Source organism: Monocercomonoides exilis, assembly GCF_001643675.1.
Source record: "Monocercomonoides exilis strain PA203 chromosome Unknown scaffold14-1859848, whole genome shotgun sequence".
Taxonomy (NCBI): Eukaryota; Preaxostyla; order Oxymonadida; family Polymastigidae; genus Monocercomonoides; species Monocercomonoides exilis.
The window spans coordinates 1503100-1524328 of record NW_027150559.1 but is presented as its reverse complement, the minus strand read 5'-3'; the positions used below and the strand labels follow the sequence as shown (position 1 = coordinate 1524328).

At 36.5% G+C, this 21229-nt stretch overlaps 4 protein-coding genes across 4 annotated transcripts; all 4 read left to right on the top strand.

Moving 5' to 3' along the window:
* Positions 1 to 3459: 3459 nt before the first annotated feature.
* Positions 3460 to 4021, top strand: MONOS_7371 (uncharacterized protein; the record flags this gene model as incomplete). Its single annotated transcript, XM_067877690.1, has 2 exons — positions 3460 to 3903; positions 3983 to 4021. 2 exons carry the CDS (start codon positions 3460 to 3462, stop codon positions 4019 to 4021), a joined length of 483 nt encoding a protein of 160 aa, XP_067730507.1.
* Positions 4022 to 5967: 1946 nt separating this feature from the next.
* Positions 5968 to 8447, top strand: MONOS_7370 (putative histidine phosphatase superfamily). Its single transcript, XM_067877689.1, has 7 exons — positions 5968 to 6090; positions 6154 to 6182; positions 6251 to 6549; positions 6621 to 6791; positions 6922 to 6980; positions 7075 to 7875; positions 8079 to 8447. The coding sequence occupies exons 1-7, from the start codon at positions 6012 to 6014 to the stop codon at positions 8123 to 8125; spliced, it is 1485 nt and encodes a 494-aa protein (XP_067730506.1). The 5' UTR covers positions 5968 to 6011; the 3' UTR covers positions 8126 to 8447.
* Positions 8448 to 8532: 85 nt separating this feature from the next.
* Positions 8533 to 9379, top strand: MONOS_7369 (putative 40S ribosomal protein S18). The gene is made up of 4 exons (XM_067877687.1): positions 8533 to 8579; positions 8673 to 8833; positions 8932 to 9120; positions 9193 to 9379. The coding sequence occupies exons 1-4, from the start codon at positions 8577 to 8579 to the stop codon at positions 9302 to 9304; spliced, it is 465 nt and encodes a 154-aa protein (XP_067730505.1). The 5' UTR covers positions 8533 to 8576; the 3' UTR covers positions 9305 to 9379.
* A 2866-nt stretch (positions 9380 to 12245) lies between these two features.
* Positions 12246 to 21228, top strand: MONOS_7368 (uncharacterized protein; the record flags this gene model as incomplete). The annotated part of the gene is made up of 2 exons (XM_067877686.1): positions 12246 to 13081; positions 13220 to 21228. 2 exons carry the CDS (start codon positions 12246 to 12248, stop codon positions 21207 to 21209), a joined length of 8826 nt encoding a protein of 2941 aa, XP_067730504.1. The 3' UTR covers positions 21210 to 21228.
* Position 21229: the final 1 nt, after the last annotated feature.

Here is a 21229-nt window from a genome sequence, read left to right as displayed (position 1 = left end):
TTTTGTATTTAATGTTGCACGATGATGTTTGAATAATAATCATATGATTGCCGAAAAAGTTTGGAACAAATCATTGAATTTTTCTTAAATGAAAATTTTCTGTCCCATTGTGAAGATGTTTAATATTCAAATGCATAATTATTACGACAGCTTAAGGAATTAATGAATTGGCTGAAAAAAAGAAGATGTTTTTATTCAGCCGTTTCATTCTTCATTGATTATGGATCAATGTACATTGGGAATTCTTGAACCGAAAATTGTGAATTAAAAAATTGATTACAAAAATAAACACACATATTTTTCATTTTTTGTACGAATATTTTTTCCAAATGTTTTTCTTGAATGAAAATTTTGAATAAAAAAAATTTTTTTTCGATTTTGAGTTATTTGCGGAGAATTTCTTTTCGGTGAAAGAGTTTTATTCGAAAATATTATGGTGTGTGCATAAACCCGCACTTGTGCAAAAACCCGCATACTTAACATTTTCTAACGAAATACTCATCCACTTTCATATTTTTGATAGCGTTTGGCATTTTGATGCCACCAGTGACTTTTATTTATCCAATATTTCCTATTTCAATAAAAAATTCAAAAATAAAAAACTGTGATCAACAGATCAAAAAAGATCAAAAATTATTGTTTTAAATATTTCTATCGAAATTCTAAAAATTGGACAAAAAAAAAGTTATAGGTTTCATCAAAATGCGAAGCACTTTAACATATATGAATGTGGAAGAGTATTTCGAAAGAAAATGTCAAGTGTGCGGGTTTTTGCACAAGTACGGGTTTTGCACCCAACTATAAATTGAACACAATAGACAAGTTTTTTTGAAACACTATTTCTTTCAAAAAATTTATTAAATTTCCATCATCTTCTGACATTTTCAAGGTATTTATCAGAATTCTACTCAGGAAATGTTTCATTTCGTATTTTTGTGGAATATTTTTGTTTTTGAACAATTTCTCGAAATTGTGAAAAAACATTTTCAATAGAGCAAATATAAGAATATAAATCACAATTCCTTTAAATCCGAATTTTCATTCATTTTTAATAAGCCTTTGTGACTTACTGACTTTCAATGATAAAAATTACGATTCTGACTGACTTTTTCATTTTTTTAAGTCAAAACAATATTTTTCAATTTGGAATATTTTTCATTCAGTTAGGAAATTTATTCACTCATATCATTTTCATGAATTTCAAATGTTCAAATCATAACTTCAAAAAAAAAATCAATTTGAATATTTTGTTAATGATGGGAAATGACCAGATCAACAATTAGGGAATTTCCAAGTCAGTGACTTGTTGATCTTTTTGTGTCTCAGTCAAAAAAGTCATGTCAGGGCCCATCATTTTAAACAAAGATTCACTAATCAAAGAGTTTCAAGATGCACTAATAGATTCGAAAATAGTTTTATTGTTTTTCATCTTGCATTTTTTGGATAACATTTTTTTATAAGGCTATGAGTTATTTGAGAAAACTCGATGAATTAAAAAAATACGGATGCAACTTTTTGAATCTCGCTCTGGTGGAACGAAATGAAAAAGGAGCAGGTTTGCTTGTAAATATCTTTTATTTTGATTCGCAATAAAAATTATTCAAAGTCTACAAACATCCTATTAAAGCAAAAGAGTTTTTAACAAAAGTCACGTTGGAAGTTGTTAACGAAAAATTATGGATATCTTACATCCCATCAAACGAATGCGGATCGCCAGTTAGGGAATATCACAAACAATTCCTTTGTCCAAATGCAAGAGGAGATGCAGTTTGCGGTGTCAGTGGAAGGAAGAATTATGCTGGAATCAAAAATCATCATTGCTCAATTTTATTAACACAAAATATCACAAGTTTCAAGCAATTTTCTTCTGTTATTAATAATCGTGATGATCCAACCAAAAAATTTGACAATTCAGTAAACTACACAAGCAGTAATTTGGAATTTCTGTTTGCGCAAATTGTTAGTCATTGCAACATTTCCATAGCTTCTGCATCGTCGAAAGAATTTAACAATTTCATTACTGCCTTAATTAAAATTTCTCAAGAAAATCCAGACAAACATCCAACAAAAATATTCCCATATTTAACAAGTAGAAAATTAAGCAGCTTAATTATTTCTCAAAGTGAAATCGCAAAAGAAAAGAGGGCGAAAGAATTATACGGAAAATGCATTTGTGTCATGATGGATGGTGGAATAGTTGGAGGACAAAAATGCACAGTTGTTACAATTGCTCCTCTGTCACTAGAAACTACAACTTTTTTTTGGAAAGTTTATCCTCCTTGTTTCAATGCTAGTCATTATAGAAAATTAGCCTGGATCATAATAAAAGAATTGGAGTCATTACATGCAAGTGTTAGGTGTTTCTGTTCAGATGGTTTAAAACCTCAGAAAAAAGCTCTGGAAAACTTCACTACATCACTTGAAGAATATGAAGAATCTTTGCTATCAAAAATTAAAGTTGCTCCATTTTTTATTTATTGTTCTAACCATCTTTTAAATTTAGTTATTACAAAAGCTTTCACAAAAATTGATTTTCTTAGACAAATATTGAATGATCTGACATTTTTTGCAAAATTTGCCCATTCTTCGGCAATCAGGAAGTTACTAAAGCAAAAATGTCCTTCATTTGTTCAAACGAGATGGCTTTGTTTGTACCCAATTTGCTCATTTATAAGGAAAAACAGCGAGGATATTTTAAAACATTCTTTGATTTCTACAGATAAAGTGTTAAATTCAGTATTGATGGAATTACTGTTATTTCCTATTCATAGGCTGCAACTTTTTTTGGAAAACGATCACACAAAACTTGGTGAAATTTTCCCCATGATCCTTCAAACAATTGGAATATTATATGGAATTAAATGCTTCCAAAGATTCAGATCTTCAAATTGGCAAAATGCAATTACTAATATTCTTGTTCTGATGCATAACCATTTTTTATTTGGAAAAACAGGTGAAATGATATCACTGGCACACGTTTTAACACCAGGTGGAATGCAAAAGTTCATTAGAAATGAATTTACAAATTCATTTATTGAAGCAAAACACGTGATAGAAAAGTTGGATTCAAAAGGAGGAACAGCACATCTTCTCAATTCAATCAGTGAGCATTCAAATTCGGTAAAAACTATTGATAAACAAGGTCAAATTAATGAAGACAATAGATTCGTTCGAATTAGATCTTCCTCGTTTTCACAACCAAGGGATATTTCATCACACTCAGATTTTTTTAACTCGACAAATTCATCTTTTTCATCTTCATTGCAATCAAATTTATCCAATTGTTCTTCTTCCAGTTTGGATAAAAATCAACTTAGTGATATTTCTTCTCCTTTTCCAATTAATACTTTCTCTCCATTTTCTATGACACATAATTTCTATTTATCAAATGATAGTTTCAATCTTGCTTTGGAAAGATTTCATTCATCTGTTAGAGATGAACAGGTCAGCTTTTTCACAATGTCTCAGTATTTCAATTGCTTTGATGATATGCATGAAGAAAAGAAACTTGATGACGTCTGTGCAGAAATCATCAAACTCCTTCGAATTGCAGATACTGTCGAAAAAGGTGAAGCACCACAGCCAGAAGAATTAAAGACAAAAGAGGAATATGAAAACGATTCGGATGATTTAGAAGAAGATCCTCTTGGAATTTTAATGGCAGAAAAAGATATGAAAGATCCTGATTTTCAAACAGCTAATATTTTTGATTCAGTGACAAGATCTCCATCTTCATCTTCATCATCTTCATCGTCTTCGTCTCCACCATCATCTTCGTCTTGTTCATCATCTTTTTTTACATCATCATCAAGATCATCTGATTCATTTTCAGATACGAATGAATCTTTAGGTGTTGAAATTGAATCGGAAGAGGATGAAGTTGAATTGCTTTTTGAAAGCAAAGTTTTTGATATCATCTCTCCACATTCGACTGACAAAGAAGACGAAATGTGCATCAATATATCTTCTTGTATCACGTCAGATTGGAACAATCGGATGGAGCGAAGGTCTGAAATATTAATAAATTCAGTTTTATTTCAAGAAGATCATAGGCTGAAAGAATTATGTATGAAGATATACCAAAGTGAGCTGAGTGCATCGCCAAGTTCTGTTATTGAAGATAATGCTCAAATCTATTACATTAACTTATCTAAGAAAAGTTTCGATCACACCATATATTCGAATATTTGTTTTTCTATTGTTTCATCACCATGCAGCGAAGCAAGCTGTGAACGAATTTTCTCGAGGATGAAAAGAATCACTGGAGACAACAGACACTCTCTTTCATTCAACAATCTCAATGCATTGCTTTTAATATAGTTTTTCTTTATTCATTTTTTGCAATTTTGTTCAGCTAAGTTTTTTTTGACACATTTCATTTTTTGAAACCTTCAAATATATCTCAATAAACAAGGGATAAAAATGCATTATCTCTTTCATATGAACAATTATGAAATGAACACAATAAAAAGAAATGACAATAAAACTATCTTCGTTGAACAATCCACTTCAATCATTATTTCTGAAGAGGAAAATGCAAAAGAAGAGGAAGAAGAGGAAGAAGAGGAAGAAGAGGAAGAAGAGGAGGAAGAGGAAGAGGAAAAAAGATTATTTGGATAATGATTGAAAATATTTGGAGAAGCAAAAGATGAAGAAGAAGAAGAAGAAAAGAAGATCTTGATGAAGCTTGACAAGGCATTGGCCTTTTCTCCCTCTTCATCTGTTAATCTGTCGCAAAACAAAATTGCACACACGCGTTATCCTCAAGTGGCAGCGCAATTCATATCGCATCTTCCACTTAATTCCAATTCATATGCAGCCCTTATTGCCACATTAGCAGTTGTACTATCCAGAACATTGCATCCGACACTTTTTTTCTTCTCAACTTGCGATTTCACAGCATCCACTCTCAACTTTAGTCCAACCTCAATTCCCCTGTACAACTCCACATACGATACCTCCGAAAATTTCTAGCTCACCGCTTCATCCAGCGCCAACTCGCTGTCTTATCAAATCGCTCTGGAATCAAACAACATGTAAAGCACCTTCCAATCAGCCACATTGTGTTCATCCGGTTGGCTCAAGTACATTTTGAAGAAGTATTTACGCTGACTCACATCCAGCACCAAAGCAAGCAATGGAAGACTGCAAACAGACAGCTGGAATACATCGAAAAAGATGGAAGTGCTATTTTGAATTGTTTATGAAAGTGCATTTCTGGGAAAAATGGATGAAACATTTAATTTGAAAATTAAAAACTTTTTTATTATTCCATATGTTGTTCATTTTGAATGTTGTTCAATAAATATGAGCAATGAAATGTTAAATTTTTTTCTCAATCTTAAATATCATAAAAAAAAGTATTCCAAGATTAGCAGTTTTTTCTAATGTTACACAACAAAGAAGTTTGTTAAAAAGAAAGAAAGCATTTAAAAAATCAGAATGAATTATCAAACGGATGAAATGAAAACAATGAAAAAAAAACAAATTGTCAGTTTGTACAAAATGGCTAGAAATCAACTGTTCTTAGAAGTCAAAAATACAAAAAAGTAATAATTGAATATGATATAATGCCAATTTTGAATTAATATCATCATATAAGCGCAGAGAAATTTTCTTTATATTTTTTCTCTCTATGTTATGGTACCGGAATGATCATAATATTTTGTTCAATTATCTATAAGTCACTGACTGACTTGAAACAAAATTTCATTCTAAGTCACAAAGGCTTAATTTTTAAGAGAATAAAATACACTTTGGTAAAAAAAAAAATTGTTGGTGTAGGTTTTTCGAAAGAATATTGTTCAGAGAATTTATTTATTCTTTTGTTTCATTCATTCGAAAAAATACAAAAAGTTGCATCAGTTTTCTGATTTTTCCTCTATTTGAGATGATACACTTAAGTTTCTGAGATAAAATTAATTTGCACAAACATTAAAAATTTGAAGATTCTATTAAGATTGGGCTAAGATCAATATTGTTATATTTATTGTGATTTCAGCTTAAGGACAATGAAATCACTCTTATTTTTATTTTTCTTCCATTGCATTCTTTCTGAACTACTCTCTGTGACAGTTTTAACAAGACACGGTTTGTGAATGTTTGAGAATGTTACTTTTTTAAACAAAAATATTTTCAATTATTACTACACAGGTGATCGTGGTCCTAACATTTTAGTTAATGCATGTGCATTTCTTTTAATACGTTGACAAATTGTTGACGCAATTTTTTCTTAAAACATATTTTTTAGGGATATGAAAATCCTGGTTTACCTGGAGAGATAACACCAAGAGGCCTGAAACAACAAAAAGCTTTGGGAGAAGCACTAAGAAAGCACTACGTGGAAGGGAACCTTCTTTCTCTTTCTTCTCAATACAAGCCATCAGAATTTTACGGACGTTCATCTGATTACAATCGATGCTTGCTTTCCGCATGGTCTCTTCTTGCTGGCCTCTATCCAATGGAGGAAACTGAGAGCAGTGTTCGTGCAATACCGATAGAGGTTGAGGCAAAAGAGGAAGAACTTCTTCTCCTCGGATTTCATGTTTGGTATGTTCTTTGATAACTTAGCAGAAATGTTCTTGAATTTTTATCTTCCTGTTTTTTGAATAATCGAAAAGTCCGATATGCAAAAATTCATTCCAGAAATATCTTGACTCATCAAGCGCTGCAACATTAAAAAATGTCCTTCAACCAACTTTTGATTCACTTTCTAAGAAGATGAATGTGACTTGTGATATTTCCACAATGGAAAATGTTCTCGACGCAATGATTATCCAAGGGATATATAAGTCTGCTTTTGCTTTTTGTTAAAAGCTTATTTTATTTTTATTTCTGAACATATTGAAAAAAAAAAAAAAAAAAAAAAAAAAAAAAAAAAAAAAAAAAAAAAAAAAAAAAACTTTAACGTTATGTTCATAGGCGATTAACCAATGAAGAATTGGAACTTGGATTGAAATTGGTTAAAGGAATGAAAGAAAGTGTGATTAGATTTTTATTGACGTGTTTTTTTTTAATAAAAAAGATGTATTAATTGTTTCTTGCTCCTGTTTTTTTTATAATTTTATGCCCCAGTTCGAAAGCATTATTTTAACGTTGACGATTCAAAATGGTTTAAAGCAGCCAATGGAATGTTGTTCTACGAACTCTTCTCCAAAAACATGAACAACGATCTAAGCTCACTGGACAGCGCTGGCTCTTCGAAAGCGAAGAAGTTCCGTCTCTACTCCGCACACGACACAACTTTGTCTTCTCTCTTAGCTGCTTTGTACCCTGGCGACCCTTTCCCCACGGATTCTGCTGTGAAGGCGCGTCTTTCGCTTTCCTCTGCCTCAAACGACGAGCCGGCGCGTCTGACGCTCCCGTCACCTTATCCTTACTATGCCTCGGCTGTCATCATTGAGCTGCATGCACCTGACTCAGGCACAGCAGAAGAGAAGAAAGCGCAAGCAACAGTCAAATTTTACTATCAGACGAGCGAGGAGAAAGCGAGGAACGAAGAGCTGTGGAAAGAATTTGTGCCGACGGGTTGTTCAGAAGTGAACTGCTCATTGAAAACGTTCCAAGACAAATGGCGAGGAATGTTTGTGTCGAACGAGGCAGGCAGCACAGAAGTGAATGTGAAGTCGTTTTCACACAGCGAAACGCCTGTTTCTCCGCTGTCAGACACGAAATACGACTCAGAATACGAGCTGAACAGAGCCGTTGTGTGTGGCATGAAGAACCCTCCAGTTCCGACGAGTTATGTCAAGTTTCCGAATCCACAGCCGTCGATCATGTACACATTCATTGCTGTGCTTGGAGTGTGCTGTGTGGCTTGCATCATCTTGTCTGTCTACGTCTGTTTTGTGTGGAGAAAGAGAGTGAAATCAAATAGTGTGCTGTTTTGGAGCGAGGGTTTTTTGTTGGGTGATAATTAATTTTTTTTTTCTTTTTCTTTTTGGCTTCTTTCTTTCTTTCTCTTTCTCTCTCTTTCTCTCTCTTTCTCTCTCTTTCTCTCTCTTTCTCTCTCTTTCTCTCTCTTTCTCTATCTCTATCTCTTTCTTTCTTTGATTCAATAATTATTTTCAAATCATCAGGAAATTATGTCCCATTACCGAATTCTGTTGCAAATCCCCCATCATAAATTTCATTTCGATTTTGTGCGGAAACAAAACAAAAGAAAAACAAAAAGAAAAACAATAAAAGACAATTAATTTATCAACTCACCAATTCATTGATAAAACACATCTCTTACGATCTTCCACAATTAGTTGAGGCAAATTATTCTTTCTTTTGATTCTTACGTTTTTAGCAATATAAAGCAGCATTTGAGTTATTTTTATATTTTTTTCAATCTTCTTGATGTCTGAAATTTCTAGTTTTAAGAATTATTTTTTTACTGTTTCCAGTTTTGACAAAGCATTCCATGAGTAGCAGAGCATCCAAAATAATTGTTTTTATTTTAAGTTTATCTTCTTTTTTTAAAACAAAATAATAACTTTTTTCACATAAATTTGTGAATTTAAGAATTTTAGAAAAAAAGGGATCACTAAAAAATAATCCCTCAAAGACATTTATCGATCAATAAACAAACCATGGTTTGCTTTTTTTGGTAACAAAACAACTCAAATCAAAAAGCCTCTTATTTGCAAATAATCTATTCTTTTTTGCGAACTAAATATGTGATGTAGACACTTGTTGCCCCAGAGAACTTCCAGCACATTCTTCGTGTGTTTAATACCAACATCAACGGAACAGAGAATGTTGTTTATGCACTAACCGCAATTAAAGGCATTGGCCGTCGTTTTTCCACCCTTGTGTGCAAACGCGCAAATGTTGACACAACCAAAAGGTTTTGTTTTCAATTTTAAGTTTTTTTATTTTTTTTTTCAAATTTTGTTAATATCCTATTTTAAAAACCATTCATTTCTTAAAACGTTGATTTTTCAGAGCAGGTCAACTGACTCAAAGTGAAATCGATCGTCTCATTAAGGTTATAGAGAATCCACTCGATCACAAAATACCTGAATACTTCCTGAACCATCGAAGAGATATAAAGGACGGAACTTCATCACACGCCACTTCACAACAAGTTGATATTCATATTCGTGATGCAATTGAACGTCTCAAGAAAATCAGGTTTGCTTCGATTTTCTTACAAATCATTTTTGCTTTGATTATATGCAATTTGACTTATATTCATTTTAACAGAGCTCATCGTGGTCTGCGTCACATGAGAGGAATCCGCGTACGTGGACAGCACACGAAGACAACAGGCCGTCATGGACACACAATCGGTGTCTCAAAGAAGAAGACTGCATAACTTTTTTAATTTTTATTTGAATTTGTTTTTATTTCAGAAACACAAATAACAAATAGGAATAATTTTTTTTTTAAATATCGTAAAAATGTTTAAAAGTTATCCACCCATAATAAAATGAAAGAATTCATTCAGAATTAATTACCAAAATCTTTGCCATTAAAGCGGAAGTGAATCTGCTATACATGAAAATGGAGTCGCCATCCCAATTTGCATAAATGGACTTTGTTTCGGTGAACAATGTCGAGTAGAAAGATATCTTTTACCAATTTTATAAATTATTCCGTTTTTTTCGTTATCATCTTTATTGGCAAATTCAAAACTGGGATGCAATTGACCACAAGTCATTGAAAACACATTTTCAAATCTGACAGAGTCTTAAAACTCAAAATTTGCATTTTTTTGCTGAAAAGGATTTTGATGTCAGCAACAAGTTGATCATTCAGCGCGGTAATACACACAAAAAATCAAACATCTCTCACACTCAGGAAAAGGAAAATAGTACATTTGCTTCGGGTTATGCGTTCAAAAGAAAGAAAAGTGCAAACTTAAATGAGGAAAATGGAAAATGTCTGTGATTCAATTGAAGGATGCGTAATCGCCAATATCGTTCCATTTGAAAGCTCATTTGTTTTTTCAACAAAAGAGCAGTGGACTTCACGAAATGCTCATTATTCTTTTGAATTCCTCTGAAAGCCTCATCCATCAAAGCTTCAAAACTCAGAATCTTGAATTTCATCAGTTTTCTGCACTTATGCATCCAGATGCACACTTGGGATTACCTTTACACCAGCATTCTTTTTAATCTATTTCATCACAGGACTTCAGTTTTATTGATTCGTTCCATCTTCTTTGAACATATCACTTGAAGCATTGATTTTCATCAGACAACAACCATTTTTTTTCTCTAATTACCATTTTCCTTTGGTGGCTGAGAAATCAAAGTTTGTTGCTAATTGCTATTTTTCAATTTCTTATTTTCTGTTTTGGTGAATGCAAATGGTTTTCTTCTAATTCATTTTCCATAAATTCTTTTCCAGAAGAAAAGTCAAATTTCGCCTCAAAGTCATTCGCGAAGAAGGCTTGCTGCAAAGTTGGACAGAAAAAGGGAATTGAATGGAATGTCTCCAAAAGAATTGTGAATGATGCAAAAGAGAATAAAACAAGTCCAGTGGAGAAACTTAGAAATTGGTTAATGATTTGAATGGAAAAGCGAAAGGAAAAGCAAAGCAAAGAAATCTTTGATCTGATTAAAAGAACATTTAACAAAGGGAGCTGTTTGACGAATGAGGAAAAAAGCATAAAGGCAGATTGGACTCCAAGAAGATCAAAGAAATTGATGAAAGAAATGGACTTAAAACGGAATGAAACAATAAAAAAGAATATCAGAAAAATAAGAAAGGGTTGGCCAAGCTAAAGGCAACAGCAAAGTTGAATTTCCGTTCAATTGCAACATTGGTGAAAGCATTTAGAACACTGAATAAAGAATATCATTTGCAAGAAACTGTTTGCTTGTGGTGCTTGTGAGGTTTGTATTGAACTTCATTTTGAGTTATTATTCAAATATTTATTCAGTATTCTGTTTCCCCGCATTTTATTCATTATTGCCTTCTCTTTTTCATGATGGAATATTTTATCTTCCCAAGAAATAGAATAAATGACAATAGCATTTGATGTTGTCGTTGTGCATTCTTATTGGCTCGTGCTGATGCATTGAAGAGATTCAATTTCTTGGACTGCTTTTTCTGCTTTTGGTGAGTTTCCTCTCACATTTTCATTTCTTTAGCCTTCAGTTTGAACATCGATTTTCAGCAGCTTCCCAGCAGTTAAGATGTGGAAGATTCAGCAAGAAAAATGCTCTGAACACCTCCATCAAAAAGATTCAAGGAGAATGCACCACTTTATCAAGATAAAGAGATTTAAAAAAAAAATATTTTTTTTGGAATGAGTGGATGCTGTTTATTTCGAAAGAGGAAGAGAAGGAAGGAGCAGAACATGCAGGCATTGAGTCAAAAATGTTGAAGTTCGAAGACATTGCAACCAAATGATGATGAGAATGCTTGTGTAGCAAAAGAACTATTTTTTGATGAAGAAAGGAAAAAGGAAAAAGGAAACAGTGAAACAGAAAAAGAAAAGAAGAAGAAAAATACTGAGTCAAACAAGAAAATGTCTGTTGAAAGTTGAAAAATAAATGGAAAGGAATTTTGAAGGAAAGTGATTTCAGAAGATCATTTTTTCAGATTGGAGTGGAAGAGGCACAATTTTCTCACCCATCATCTTCTTCGAACGATCAACAATGCCTTTTTACAGCTTTGGGTATCTTTTGCAAAATCGAAGCGCATCTTCATTTTCAACTCACATTTCCCCTGTTTATTCGATTCAACGCTCATGATCTCTCCTTTTTCTGAAGAGTTTGCTTCTTATGATGGAATTCAATTCCTCCATGTTTTTTCCAGCATTTGTTTGCAAAATCTATTCAATATCATTTCGATTTGGGATCATTTCTCATCCTTTCAAAATACATTTCATGTGGATTAAAATGGTTTGCAATGGAAATATTTTTCTTTTCTTTTCTTTTTATCTATTATATATTCACTCAATTTTTTTTTATAATTGAATTCTTCAAATATTTTTTCTTCATAAAGACAACATTTTATCCTTTTTGCCTTTTTTGAAGAGAGAAGCAACAAAATCTGATGTTGAAGCAAGAAAGGGAGAAAAAACATCGCAATTGCAGTTATGGGCATGATCAGAATTATTCAAGATTTTGAAGAGAGCTTTCTTGGAAATGAAAGCATCAAATTATCTGTTTGCTGTGCTTCTGCCTTTTATTACCAAAATGGCGACATGTGGAGGTTTGATGGATAATTTCAGACCAAAGGAGAGTGAGGAAGCAAGGGAAACATCAAATTTGCTTCTTTTTATTCCCCCAAATTCTTTGCAGATGCTGCACAATAACGACAATCCACCAGGAGATGTGGAGAAAAATGATGGGAGAGAGAGTCAATGCTGCGGGAGTTCAACTCGAATTGATGTGAGCATGCACATTATGAATTCCACTTTTTCAGCATGGAATGTTGAGATTTGTGTAAGAGAGAAAAATTCAGTGTTTTTCATCAACGAATCTTCTGTGTCTTTGAGCTATTGCTCGATGAAACATTCAGCAAAAAGATGCATTCCTCCATTCGCGCAAACTGGTGGTTGCTTGTGTTGTGAGAACATTTCACTCACAACATCTTCCACTGAACAATGCATTCCTTCATTGATAGCTTCCCATTCGGTTGAAGCGTTTTTAACATACGAAACATCAAACAGAGTGAGTATATCGAATTCTGCTTTTTCGTCTCTGCAACTGCTATCTTCTCCATTTCTTTCTTCATCAGGAAAAGAAAACGTGGATTTGGCAAGATCTTCATTTTGCAACATTTCGATCGCTTCAGCACAAACAATCAGAATTCCTTCTTCTATTTCAGAGAGTTTGAATTCGATTTCAGGATGCTCGTTCTGCGAAGTTTGCGATGTGTTTTATGGAGGTGTTATTCGATCAATAAACACTGAAGGCACAACATTGTGCTCATCCAACAACACATATCAACGATGCAAAAGCAATGCAAATGCTAATGCATACTATTCAGGAGAATCTGGGCACCAAGTTCTGACCCAATCAGAAACATTTGAAGATGACACATTTGATGGATGCATTTCTTTCGATTATGGTGGAGGAATTTATGTGTCACATTTGAAAGTTAAATTAACTGTAAGAAGATGTGAGTTTATTTCGTATGCTTTTTATATAATTTAACAAATGATAAAGATTTATAATTTCATTCTTTAATTTTTTCCATTTCTTTTTATTCATTTGATGATATTTCTTCATTTTGTTTGTTTATAAACAACTATCAACATGTATACGTGAAGTTGCACAGCTCCTCATATTGGTGCTGTATATGCAGAAGCTGCTTGCGGATTGACTGTCCAAGATTCTAATTTTTCTTGTTGCTATTCAACTTCAAACGGAGTTGGTGCTCTTCAATGTCATAATTTTTCAGAGGGTTTTATATTGATCTCTGGATGCCTTTTTGATAATTGCAACTCTAGCGACCATTATGCAGGTGCTATGAGGTTAGTGATGATTTTTGGTAGAGATGGAATGAAAGTTGATCCATTTTTAGTTGATAAATGCACATTTTTTAAGAACAAAGCAGGATCTTCCGCAGGAGCCTTATTAGTGGAATACGAAATTGACACTTCGTTTCTGTTGAAAGAATCTGCATTTCAGGGGAATACAGCTGGAAATGATGGTGGGGCATTTCAATTATATCAGTACAAAAGCATGCAAATTGGTGAACATTTTATTTTTATGAAATATTGCGTTTTTGATGGAAACACTGCAGGAAATGGAAATGGACATGATGTTTACGTTGTTTATCCAAATTTGATTGACTTTCCATTTGAATTATCCTTCACAACCACAGAATGCCAAAGAGTTTGGTTTAATGGCAGTCAAACAGATTATGATTTCTGGCTTGGAAAGGGGTTGTTGAAGCGTTATGTTTCCAGCAACGGAAGTGATGCTGAGTTGCTTTGTGGGAAATCGGAAGACAAGCCTTGCAAAACGATTGAAAGAGCTGTGAGCAATTCAGGATATGCCACAGTTCAAGGAGTGAAGCTGTTGACTTCCATGTTTGTTCCGCTTGTTTCGATTGACTGTGGAGAAAAGCACATTGAAGTTTCTGGGGAAAGCCATCTTAACTCAATTGTTCGAACACAATCGTTGGAAGCCTCTTCAGTTTTATTCAGCGTGTCGAGTGGGAGTTTGATGATAACAGCAATTCAAATCCAACATGATTCAACAGCACATCCATCTCCACGACTTTTTGTGGTGAGCTCTTCCGCAGGAGTGCTTTCTTTGTCTGATGTTCTCATTTTATCCCCAGGATCTGAGTCAGGAGGGAGCGAAATTGATTCATCACCGTTTGTGTTGAATATGAATTGCATTTCACTGAGAAATGTGGAGATTCGGAATATGGTTCTTTCAGCGCCAATCTTCAGTGAAGTTGAACTGTCTTCGAGAAGTTCTCCAAGAATAGTGAATGTGACCTTTGAGAATATCACAAGAACCACTGGAAGTGGGTCTGTTTTCTCCAGTTCATTGGATGCTGGAAGCTCTTTTGGCTTATCAAACACAACGCTGAAAAGCTGCTCTTGTGCAAATGGCAATGGAGGAGGAATGCATTTTTCGATGCAAACAGGAAGCGAATTGCGAATTGGAGACAATTCAAATGTCGGGTTTGAGTCATGTTCATCACCTGCTGATGAATCAAAGAAAGGAAAAGGAGGGGCGATGCATCTGACTTGCCTGAGCAACGAATGCAGTTTCAGGATTGAGCTTTGCTTCTTTGATGAATGTGATGCTTGGAAGGGAAAGAATGTGTTTGTGGAAGCACAGGTTTTATCAGCTGTGATCAACAGCACTTCAATTGGATTTCATCCCCAAATTGGGATTAATGCGACAGACTTCAGTGAGTTGAGCGGAATTGAAAGAGATAATCCTGAGATGATCATTCCACTTGCCTTGTTTCTGCGAACTTTTCAATCACCTGCACATGTGAGTGGGAAAGCAAATGGAAATGATTTCAGACTGTGCGGTTTTGCTGATTACCCGTGCAATACAATTGAAAAAGCTGCTGAGTATCGGTTTCCCAACTCGAAACGAGTTGTGAGGCTTGCGGGTATATTTGGATTTGAGGAGGAAATAATTTTGAGCGAGCAGTTATATGAGATGGATTCGAGTGACAAAGCTATTGGATTGCGAGTGGAGACAACAGAGCCAAAAGGGCACGACTGGTTGGTGAAAAACAATGTGACGACAACACTCACAAACATCACCTTTGAGCTGGGGCAATCGATTTCAGGGCGTTCCACATTTGTATATTCATTGGGAGGAGACATGAGAATTATTGACTGTGCAATTGATGGGATTGGCAATGCTAATGAGATTGGGTATGCATTTTCCAGAGCGAGCGGTGGGTATATGCAGATGCTGAGGCTGAGATGTGGTGATGAGAGAGAGGTGTTGTTTGAAAGTTTCATGGTGCTTGTGGATGGAAGTGCGAAATGCACAATTGATCAATTAACGATGAACAATGTGAGAGTAAGCGGGAGTGGAGGAGTGATCAGAATGACCACAAGCAGTTCAGCAGCAATCCAGAATTGCTCGTTTGGGAATTGTGCTTTGGAGAAGAGTGGAATGATTCACATTGAGGCGTGTTCGTTGTTGAAGCTGAAGAACACATCATTTGATAACATCACGAGATCATCTGGGAATGGTGCTTGCGTTTCTTTTCAAACAGATGAGGCAAGCAGATTTGTTGTTGATGTTGAGAACTGCTCGTTGAAAGGATGCAGAGTGGGTGGAAATGGAAATGGAGGAGGAGGAATGTGTGCGGTGTTGGGAAAGGCGAGCGAGCTGTATGTTTCATCGACTACATTTGAAGAATGCAGTGCACCCTCAGAAAGCGGAGCGAATGGGCGAGGAGGAGGGATGCTTCTTCATCTTTTGGATTCTGAGGCAAGATTTGAGCTGTCAGAAACACTTGGTTTCAGATTAAACGAGGCAGAGCATGGAGCCGATCTATTTGCGCAATCTCCAGATTTGGCAACAAGCGTGAGAAAAGAACAGATTCAATTTCCAATTCACATTTCTGATCTCAGCTCGTTGGCGATGGGGATTGACTCAAAGTGGGGAGATTTGATCATTCCATTGAAATATTACCTTGCAGACGATCCTGAGTCGATGTTCATGAGCAACAGTGGAGTGGATGTTGTTGCGTGTGGATTTGAAGAGTTCAGATGCCAAACAGTTGATTGCGCATTGAAGAGAGTGTTTGGGAAAGAAAGAAAAGTGCGATTTGGAGAAACGTATTCATTTTCAGAGAATGTGATACTGAACGAAAGTGAAGGATACGAGTTTTGTGGGGTTACAACAAGAACGAGGATGGAAATGAAGGGGAATGAGACTGAAAGTGAATGTGTGATTGAAGTATTTTCGAGAGTCAAGTTTGAGCTGTTTGTGCTTGTTCTTCCTGGATCGCTTTCATCTGTTCAAACAAGTGTATTTCAAGTATCAGGAGCTGGTGGAGAGCTGCAAATTGAAAATTGTGTAATTGAATGTGAGCCTTCTGTGATTCAGTGCAATTATTTGTTCATTCACCTTCAAAGTGGAAGTCTTTCTGTTGCAGGGTTGAGGATAAAAGCTGTGCAGTTTGCATCAGCTCCCATCCTGCGCTTGAAAGGAAATGGAAAAACATTGATGAACAGTGTCTTTATCAGTGATGCGCAGATGATGGATGCAAATGGTCTAATTGAGTACACCTCCGAGAATTCACTTTCACTGGCTAATGTGACAGCACAAAGCTGTGGAAACAAAAATTGCGGATTCATTTGTGACAGAGAAGGAAGGGATCTTTCGATTGCAAACAGCTCATTTCAGGGGGTGAATGAATTGGAAGGGAATGGAAGTGTTGTGAATGGAGTGATTGGTGATGAGTGCAGGATGAGTGTTTATGATGTTGAGATTGAAGGCTGTGGAACATCAAAGGGATGCGGGGGAGGAATAAGTGTGGTGCTGAAAGGAACAGGAGTGATGCGGCTGGGAAGTTCGGAGTGTGAGACATATTTTGGGAAGTGTTCAGCCATTGGTGAAGGATCAGTTGGAGGATATGGAGGAGGAGCTATGCTGAGGTGTGAAGAAGGGGGAAGAGATTTTGTTATGACGAAGTTGACTTTTGGAACGGAAGAGGCAGCTAATTCAGCAAGCTTTGGAGGCAAAAATGTGATGATAGAGTGTGAGAGCTTGTCAGAGCTTGTGAATGAATCATCGTTCAATTTTTCGTTTGAGATTGTAGTTGACAAGAATCCGGGTTTGCAAGAGTTGATGGGAATGGAAAATGGAAATATCGGACAGCTGATTCCGCTTGTGGTGCTGTTTCGCGAAAAGCCCACAATTGGATATGTTCATGGGAGAGATGGAGGAATGGATCACGCAAAATGTGGGTATTTTGATTTTCCGTGCAGCACACTGAAATATGCAGGGAAAGCCTTGTTTGGAACATCATTGGCAGTACTGCGTCTCATGTCTTCTTTCTCAATTGAAGAGGAAATTGTTGTTGATTCACAGGCAATGATGATTGACGGAGAGATGCAGATGCAGCAAGTTGTTGTGAATGAATCAGGTGAAGGAGAGAGTGAAAAGGAAAGCATGATTGAAACAATGCAAAACGTGAAGTTTAACAATTTGGCATTTGTTGTTTCAAGGTTTGCAGACTCGACAAAGGAAAGTGTGTTTCTGTGCAGTGGCAATGTTTTGAGAATTGAAGGATGCTCATTTTCAGCCGAAGAAGGGATAGTTGAAGTTACATGTGTTTATTGCAAAGGAGGAAAGATTGAGATGGTGAGATGTGAATATTTCAACTTTCTCACACTTGAAAAAGGGATGATTGTGATTGATGGTGTTGGTGTGGAAGGTCTGATTGATGAAGTGACAATTAGGAATACTACAAGGGAAGGAGGAGGGAGTGTGGTGGAATTGAAGCAGGGGAAGGAAGTAGTGATTGCAAACTCAATGCTGAAAGAGACAGAATTTCCTGATGGGAATATGATTGTGATTGGAAATGGAGAGGAGGGATGTGGAATGAGCCTGACGATGAAGAACAACACATTTTTGGAGATAACGAGGAGTAATGGAAATGGAGGGGTGATGAATGGGAATGTGAAAAATGGAGAATGCATTGAGATTACAAACTGCACTTTTGAGAAGTGTGGTTGTGAGGCAGATGGTTCGATGGGAGGAGGAATGGTGATGATTGTGAGAGAAGGAGGGAAGTTTATGTTTGAGTGCAATAAGATGGACAAGTGCGCTGTGCCATCTGGAAGTGGAAAGGGAGGAGGGCTGTATGTGAGGTTTGAGAGCACGAACATCACATATTCGATGAAAAACAATGAGTTCAGAAACAGCGTGGCAGAAAAGGGAGATGATGTGTATCTGGTGTGTGAGTCACCGTGGCTGATGCTTCTTCCGACATTGTGGTATGGGACAGCCACGAACGCGACAGTTCAGAAGCTGATGTGGGTTGAAGAGCTTTCTGATGCAAGCAAGGAAGGGTCTATCATAAGCTATTTGTTCCCATCTTTGGGATCGTATATGTTTGTGGATGGAACAGGGAACGACGGGCAGAACTGTGGATTGAAGGAAAACCCTTGCTTGTCAGTTGATGTGGGGTTTTCTCGGATGAAGGATGAGCATGCGATCATGCAGCTGGAAGGGGAGGCAGAAGTGAATGGGATAATCAATAGAAATGGAAAATCACTGACGATGCAAGGGAATGATGAGGCACAGAAAATGGTTGTTGGGGAGGAAGGAAAATTTGAGCAAACAGCGGGTGAAGCATTGACATATTTAATTTTTTCAATTCTTGAGTTTGTTCTTCCGCGAGCACCGATAAATCCAGCAGAAAAACAGTCAGTTGTGGAAGTGAGGGTGGGGCAATGCACTTTTGTTGATTGTTCATTTTCTGGCTGTGGAAGTGCGCAAAATGAATGTGGGAAATGGATTGTTGCTGCGAAAGGAGGATTCGTTCATTTTGACAGGGCTGTGATGAAAGGAGTGCATTTTGCAGGAAGTGGGATTGCAACGTGCAGCGGTGGAAGCACAGCTTTTGAAAACTGCACAATCGATGATATGCACACAAACGGTGTTGGACTTGTTATGAATGAAGCAGGATCTGATGTGTCCTTGCAAAATTCAACAGTTACGAAATGCATTGTGGGGTTGGGTTCATTCTTGGAATCGAAAAAAGGAGCCAAATTGAGCATCAATGAAGAGAGCTCTTTTGAGGATGTTCAAACTGAAAGCATGCGAGGTGGATGCATCAGATGCGAATTGGGAATGAATGATCAAATCAAAGTTGAAGCTGTATCTTTTATGAAATGTGCAGCAGATGAAAATGAAGGAAGAGGAGGAGGAGTGTATTTGGATGTGTTGGATGAAAGCGAGAACAACATCAGATTTTCAGAAGTGCAATTCAAAGGCAACAAAGCGTTTGAAGGGAAGGATTTGTTTGTCTCATGCAAGAAACTGAACGAAACGGTGACAAGTGCGAGGTTTGGATTTGAGTATGAGGATGAAGAAGGAGTGTTTGTTGATATGAAAGGAAGGGATCAAGATCGGTTTGAAGAAAGTGTGGATCTTCGGTTGTTTCTTATTGAAAGAAAGGCGGAGGAAGTGTTTGTGTCTTCAGAGGGATATGATGCAGCTGGGTGTGGAAGCGAGATTTTTCCTTGTTGTTCTGTGTGGAGTGGGATTAACCATATTGGTGGGAATGAAGAGGGAACTGAAAGGAGACTGGTTGTGATGGATGAAAGCAGAGTTGAAGATTGCTTCATGTTTGATGAAGAGGTGGCTTTTGATGGTCATGTGAATGAAGAGGAAGAGGTGAAATGGAAGCTCATTCACTTTGCCAGCTCAACAACTGGAAGTGGCATGACTTCAGTGATTGCTTCGAGCAATTCACTCAGTTTGCTTTCGCTGAAGCTTGAAATTCCTTCATCATTTGAGGCGAAATTGGTGTCACTTATCTTGTCGAGCGGAAAGCTTCGATTTGAGAATTGCACTTTTATCGTGATGGTGGCAGACGTGGTTGAATTCTCGCTTGTGAAAACAACGAATGGGACATGCTCGATGATAGGGTGCTCACTGCAATGTTGCCTGTTTTCTATTTCTCCGTTTGTGGTTTCATCTTCGCTGGAGCTTGAGCGTTGCAACTTCTCTCAAATAGAGAATACCAGAGGCAATGAAGGGGGTGTGATGAATGTGATATTGAAAGAAGAAGAATATGTTGCGGTCAAGGATATTAATGCATCAGTCTGCTCGCTATCAGCTGATCGCGGTAGAGGAGGGTTTTTGTTTTTGAATTGCCAGAATTGCAGCAGCAGCAACAGCATGCCTTTGCTTCTGGATGTTGGTGTGAAGTTTGACAAGAACAGAGCAGAAATAGGAAAGAATGTGTTTATTTTGGCAGCTGATTTGAACAGCACAGTGAGGGCGGATTCATTCAGGTTTGATTATGAGAGGATGAAGGAAGACGGATTGCTGTTTGTTGGGAGCGACAACATTCATTCAGACAAAGATTTGTTTATGTTCCTCGTTCCATACAGCTCATTTGAGATATTTATCTCATCGAATGGATTTGATGTGGCCCGATGTGGAAGCAAGGAAGAGCCATGCAGAACACTTTGGAAAGGAATGAAAAACATGAAAGACGGAGAAGAAATGAAAACAATTCAGATTGAAGGATCAACCATCATTCAAGATTCATTCAATGTGTCCAGCTTCAAGTTTGAAAAAGCTGGGACAATGGGTGAAGAAAATGAAAAGGCTGTGCTGTTTTTGGAGAATGCAGTTGAAGATGGACTGGATTGCTATTTGGTGAATCAGAAAACACTTTCGTTCACAGACATTGCACTTCACTTGAGAACTGGAATTGATTGTGTTTGTAGAACTGCAGTTGCAAATAGAGCTGGGAAGTTGGAAATGACTGGATGCTCATTTCGCTCAGATGCTCAGCAAATCACTCCAAGCAGATGCGTGTTTGTGGAGATGAATGCAGGAGAACTGGTTGTGAAAGATTTGTTGATGGACTCCAGCAGTGTTGGGAGCAGTGTTTTTGTGATCAATGAAGTCGGTGTTGCTTGTACCATGGAGAGTGTTCATTGCTCATCTCTGAATGAAACCGAAGGATGTGTTTTCACAGTGAAGGAAACTGAGGAGCAAATATGCACAAACTATGGGAAAGAAATGAGCAGCATTTTGATTGAGAATTGCTCTTTTGTGGATGAAAAGAAACGATGATGGAGCAAGTGTGTGTGAGA